The 6,166-nt window shown below is 38.5% G+C and overlaps 2 protein-coding genes and 1 non-coding gene across 4 annotated transcripts in view; 2 read left to right on the top strand and 1 right to left on the bottom strand.

Moving 5' to 3' along the window:
• The first annotated feature begins 350 nt into the window (after nt 1-350).
• On the top strand, nt 351-4,245 carry LOC126709582 (disease resistance protein RGA2-like). Its single transcript, XM_050409875.1, has one exon. It carries the CDS (start codon nt 550-552, stop codon nt 4,075-4,077), a length of 3,528 nt encoding a protein of 1,175 aa, XP_050265832.1. The 5' UTR covers nt 351-549; the 3' UTR covers nt 4,078-4,245.
• An 814-nt stretch (nt 4,246-5,059) lies between these two features.
• Nucleotides 5,060-5,131, bottom strand: TRNAE-UUC (transfer RNA glutamic acid (anticodon UUC)). Its single transcript has one exon. It is a non-coding gene; the product is annotated as a tRNA-Glu (tRNA).
• Nucleotides 5,132-5,361: 230 nt separating this feature from the next.
• Nucleotides 5,362-6,166, top strand: part of LOC126709553 (uncharacterized) — a 32,928-nt gene continuing 32,123 nt past the window's right edge. For both annotated transcript variants that reach the window (XM_050409838.1, XM_050409837.1), the window contains exon 1: nt 5,362-5,795. In XM_050409838.1, coding sequence (XP_050265795.1) covers nt 5,590-5,795 — 206 coding nt within the window. In that variant the 5' untranslated portion in view covers nt 5,362-5,589. The remainder of the gene's footprint in view (nt 5,796-6,166) is intronic.

The raw sequence follows: 6,166 nt of genomic DNA, 5'->3' as shown, positions 1-6,166 counted from the left end.
GATGTGGAGTGTTTTTTGGTTCAAAATATGTAAAAGTGGCCAAAATGTATATTTTACACATTTATAGAAGAGCTGATATGAATGCTCTTAGGATAGCAATGTATCAAGATTGTAAATTTTTTTACAATTAGAAGATTGAGTAATGATTTTTGAAATTTTGATGCTAAAATATACCAACATATAGCATTTGAAAGACTGGAGATTGATCCTCTAAACGCACGCGTATATGCAAAAAGGATTCTAAAAAAAGTTCATTAAAAAAAAAAAAAATCCGACTCACGATGGTGATTGGCGGGTCAAGCCCGCCACAGTGTTGAACAACTTTCAATGAGACAGAGAGAAAAAAAAAAAAAAAAAGAATCAAACAAACCGTAGAAGCTCGGAAAGTTGTCTAAAGACTCTAAACACTGAAGTCTACCATGTTCTTCCCTATCTTCAACAGCTGCTAGCCGCGAAAAGATCTAAACCAGTGTTTGGTTCTTTGAGAGCTCGAGTCTTTGACGTGAGCAGTGACCACCTATAAGGCCACTGCCAATTGCCGCGCGCAAGATGGAGTTGGATGTAGTTCTGTCCCCTCTTCTACAGGTGGTATTCGACAAATTGGCCACCCCATTTCTTGAAGAGATCACTAATATCTGCGGCGTCAAGGAGGACCTCAAGAAGCTCCGGCGTACCTTACGCGTAATCCAAACTGTGCTCAAAGACGCAGAAGAGCGACAGTTGACAGATAGAGCTTTGAGAAACTGGTTGACAGAGCTTAAGGAAGTTGCTTATGATGTGGAGGACCTTCTTGATGAGTGCTCTCCTGAAGTTATGGTATCTGGGAATCGCAACCGATTCATCGAACAGGTACGTGTCTTTGTTCCCTCTCTGGGAAGTTTTGCAAGTTGCATTAACATGTTACCAAAACTTGAGCAGATCAAAGAGACGTTAGATGTGTTGGCAGAAGAGAAGTCTTTTTTTAATTTGAGTGAGGTATCTGTTAATAATAGTGGTAGTAGTAGAAGTCAAAGTAGGGGGATAAGGAAAACTGGCTCTCTTGTAATTGAATCTGAAGTTATTGGCAGAGAGGGTGATAAAGAGAGGATAGTAGAGCAATTACTGTCCACAGGTGACAGTGTAGGGAAAATCTCTGTTATTTCTATTGTTGGTATTGGTGGTCTTGGTAAAACAACCCTTGCTCAATTTGCCTACAATGATGAAAGGGTAAAAAGACATTTTGATCTGAAGATTTGGGTCTGTGTTAATGATGATTTTGATGTGGGGAAGATCATGGTTTCGATTTTAGAATCTGGTAGTAAGAGCAAATGTGATTTGTTTGGGATGGATGTGCTGCAGTTTCGACTCCAGGAATTGTTATTTGAGAAAAGATGCTTGCTTGTGTTAGATGATGTATGGAATGAAGATCACAATGAGTGGGACAATTTAAGAACTTCATTGAGTAGTGGAGTGGAGGGAAGCAAAATCATTGTCACTACGCGTAGTGAAAAGGTCGCGACTATAATGGGCACAACTTACATTCATCATTTGGAAGGGTTATCTGAAGATAACTGTTGGGCTTTGTTCAAGCAAAGAGCCTTTGGCCATAATGAAGACCACCATCCAAACCTGTCTACAATTGGCAAACAAATAGTGAAGAAATGTGGAGGTGTACCTTTAGCTGCAAAGACTCTGGGGAGCGTCATGCGGTTCAAAAGGGAGGAAAGAGAGTGGTTGTTTGTCCAGGAGAGTGATCTTTGGGATGTATCTGAAAGTGATAATGGAATTCTACCTGCCCTAAGGTTGAGCTTTAGCCACTTGGCATCACATCTAAAGGGTTGCTTTGCATATTGCTCAATATTTCCTAGAAATTATAGTTTCAAGAAGGAAAAACTAATCCAGCTATGGATTGCAGAAGGCTTGATTCAATCTCCAGAAGGAAGAAGATCACTTGAATTCATTGGCAATGAGTATTTCGATGATTTGGTATGGACATCTTTCTTTCAGGCTGTACAGAGAGATGACCATGGCAACATAATTGAATACAAAATGCATAATCTCATTCATGATCTTGCACAATCTGTTTCAGGAAGTGAATACTTGAAACTAGAAGATAACAGTATAGTGAGAAGTCTCTCCCTTATTCGTCACTCATCAGTGGTTTGTGATTTCAGCTTATATACAATTCCAGAAGCATTGTATGAAGCAAAGAAGTTGAGAACTCTCATCTTAGTATTTCCAAGAGGTGATCTTGGAGAAGTTCCTTCAGGTGTTTTTTCAAGTTTCAGATACTTACGGGTCCTGGATTTAAGCGGTAGTGGCCTCAAAAAGCTCCATGAGTCCATTTCCTCTTTCATATTCTTGAGGTACCTTGACCTCTCTAACACACAGGTTGAAACATTACCTGAAAGTGTGTGCTGTCTTTTCAATTTACAAGTGATGAACCTTTCCTGTTGTTATAATCTCATCAAGTTGCCAAGTCATATAGGCAAAATGTTTAAACTGAAACATCTAATCATAACTGGCTGTGAGAGATTGACCAAAATGCCAGCTTCGATAGGGAACCTTAAATACCTCCGGACATTGTCAATGTTTATTGTAGGAGAGGGCATAGATGAAAGTCTCAGAGAGCTGCAAATTTTAAACCTTGGGGGTGAGCTAAATATCAGACACTTGGAGAATGTGAAGGATGCAACAGAGGCAATGACAGCCAGCATGTTAGGTAAGCGAAATCTTCGGTCCTTGGAGTTATCCTGGGGGAATGATCAGGGGCAATTAAACAGGGACAATGATTTTGATGGAACTCTGGGAAGTGAAGTGCTTAATTACCTCCAACCACATGAAAATCTAAAGAAGTTGTTTGTAAAAGGGTATCGAGGAAACTGCTTCCCAGGATGGATGAATGTTCATAAACTCCCAAATCTAACTGAACTTGTCTTGATTGCCTGCAGAAGATGTGAACATCTTCCTACACTGGGTCAACTTCCCTTCCTTAAGGTCCTTTACTTGCAAGGAATGGATGCAGTAAAGATCATCGGCGAAGAGCTCTATGGTAGTGGTTCAGTGACATCATTCTCATCATTGAAAGAGCTAACTCTCATAGATTTTCCTAATCTAGAATTCTGGTGGCCTTTCAACCAAAGAGAAGGATTCCCTTCCTTGGTCAAATTGACAGTCAGCAAATGCTTAAAGTTACACAACATGCCATGTTTTCCATTGCTAAAGCATCTGGAGCTGCGGAGTTGCAATGATAGGATACTACAGTCAGTATCAGATCTAGCTTCCCTCACCATCATTGTTATTGAAGAATTTAAAGGGCAGTTGGTTTTCTTGGAAAAATTGCTTCAAAATAATGCTCTTCTAATGTCTTTAACTATTGGCTCTTGCCCCAAGCTTCGCTCCATCTCTCCAAATTTAGGAAAGCTCAACAATCTAAAGAACCTAACTGTTCGCTGGTGTGAGGAGCTCCTTTCGTTGCCACAAGGTCTGCAAAACCTTACCTCCCTGGAGTCATTGGAGATAATTGAATGCCATAGCCTTATCTCATTGCCGGAAAACATACAAGGCCTGAGCTCTCTTCGATCTTTGTCCATTGAGAATTGCAATAATATTGCATCATTGCCACTGGGGCTGCAATTTCTAACAGCTCTTGAGCATTTAGCTATCATGTACTGTCCAAAATTGGTTTGTTTGCCTAAGGATTTGCAACACCTCTCAACTCTTAAAAGTTTGATCATCTTGAATTGTCCTGAGCTTGTGTCTCTTCCTGAGGGGTTACAACATGTCAGCACACTGCAAAACTTGGAAGTTCGTGGCTGTCCTGGTCTGCAGATTCTGCCAGAGTGGGTAGCTAAGCTTACCTCGCTCAGATCTTTGAAACTTTCAGACTGTCATAATCTAACATCTCTGCCTGAAGGTTTGCGATGTTTAAGTTCCCTTCAACATCTATCGATTCAAGAATGTCCTACCTTGGAGGAAAGGTGCAAAAAGGATATAGGTGAGGACTGGCCTAGAGTAAATCACATAGCACATGTCTATATTGGACCACTGAAGTTCAGACGAGATGACACTGCCAGCAGCTCATCTCCCTATCAGTGAAATATGAAACTTCTACCACAGTTTTTATTCCTTCATAATTGACATGTGATGCTCTTTTGCAGTAAGTTTTGTAAATATACTAGAAGCGGCTTTATATCTGAGTGAAGAAAAAGCCTTGTCATCATTTAAAATATTTACATTGAATGGCTTCAAAATCTTTGACATGCCCCCAGCAAAGTGCAGGTATAAATTGCTTTCAAAGTTGCTGCCATTTTAAGAAAAATAAATTTTTTCCATGTTTAAACAAAACTACGGCCCAAGAATTATCTTCCAACCAAGTGGTACATATGAATATGATGCCACTAAGGCAGGCAGATACTCAGGCTCCCAGATGAGCTGCCACGGTACAATTTCTTTGATTTAAAAGGAACTTCTCAACACATACAACTGAGAGCATCCACAAAAAGTCTTCAGTAAATTGTTTCTAAAATAAATTCCTTTTTTTTTTTTTTGTGCAATACCAATGGAAACTAACCTGCAAAATCTTGAAGAGTGAAATATTGTTTATAAGATACCAAGAGGACAGTAATTTGTTTCTAAAAAAAATTCCTTTTATTTTTTGTGCAATACCAATGGAAACTAACTTCTGATAAAAAAAAAAAGAAAAGAAAAGGAAACTAAGTGAAGATACCAAGAGGACAACCAAAATATAAGGTGACAAATGAAATATTGTTTATAAGATTACCAAGAGTAAATTGTTTCTAAAAAAGAATTCCTTTTATTTTTGTGCAATACCAATGGAAACTAACCTCTGATTAAAAAAAAATAAAAACTAAACGCAATACCAATGGAAACTAACCTCTGATAAAAAAAAAAAGAAAAAAAAAAGAAACTAAGTGAAGAGGACAGTAAATTGTTTTAAAAGAAAAATGGAAACTAAAGTGAAAAGGACAGTAAATTGAAAATGGAAACTATAAAGGAGGAAAGTAAATTGAAAATGGAAACTATAAATGAAGAGGAAAGTAAATTGTTTAAAAAAAGTTTCCGTTGCCGGGAATCGAACCCGGGTCTCCTGGGTGAAAGCCAGATATCCTAACCGCTGGACGACAACGGAATTGATGATAACTAAAAAGTAGATAAAATATATATAGTAAACTATATCTTTATTAATTTCAATAATTTGTACTTATTCGATTTGGGTTTTCTTTATGATATTATGATATACTGCTCTGGGCCTTTTTTATTAAAAAAAAATTTCCCTGGGCCAGGCCCAGGTTATTCCTTACCATTTACAAGCTACTGGATAAAAATATCCATGTCGACGCTTCCACGTGAGATTATCGTATATTAATTTCTCACTCCCCACTAGTGTGTCCTTCCGTCCCCAATTTAGAAGCACCCGCTCTTTCCACCTTCAATTCCATATTTCTATCCCACCCTACCACACCCAACTCCCCAATTCAAAGCCCTAACCGAACCCAAATTTTAAACCCTAAACATTCCCAATTTTATTTCTTCTTCTTCTTCTCTTATTTTTTTAAAAATCTCTGGCTAATAATCGCGCTTCATTCCATGGCGGGAGCTCCTCCGACGGACCAGGCTCTCTCTCTCCTCGCCGCCGCCAACAACCACGGCGATTTGGCGGTGAAGATGTCTTCTCTAAAGCAAGCCAAAGATATTCTATTATCCATAGAACCGTCTTTGGCCGCCGAGCTTTTTCCTTACTTGGTCGAGCTCCAGTCCTCCCCCGAATCCCTCGTCCGCAAATCGCTCTTAGAGTGAGTGTTCACAAAAAACCCTAGCTTATAGCTTCTTTCGCTTCCTCTTCGATCTTCGATTTTCTTTGTTTAGTTATTCTAATGTCACTAATTTGATTCATTGTTCTTTTTCTTTTCTTTTTTTGATTTTGAAAGATACTTTCTGATTCACACTTTTTGCTTAATATTCAAAGTACACTTGCAATTGTACTTGATTTGGATGGAATTACTCAATATTAGGGAAATTTTTTTAGAAACAAGAAATATTTTGATCTATAATGGTTTCTATTTGAATCTAATTAACATGGAACAATTAAGGGAGTAACAGTAAGTGTGGCTTCAGATAGAATATAGTGGCATAAAAGAATGAATAATCCATGGAGGATCCATAG

The sequence above is a fragment of the Quercus robur genome, chromosome 12 (assembly GCF_932294415.1).
Source record: "Quercus robur chromosome 12, dhQueRobu3.1, whole genome shotgun sequence".
Lineage (NCBI taxonomy): Eukaryota > Viridiplantae > Streptophyta > Magnoliopsida > Fagales > Fagaceae > Quercus > Quercus robur.
Note: the sequence above shows the minus strand (reverse complement) of the source record. Positions and strands in the feature narration are given on the sequence as shown.

Excerpts from the sequence above, each read along its gene's own strand:
- LOC126709582 (XM_050409875.1), top strand. The coding sequence starts at position 550 with ATGGAGTTGGATGTAGTTCTGTCCCCTCTTCTACAGGTGGTATTCGAC.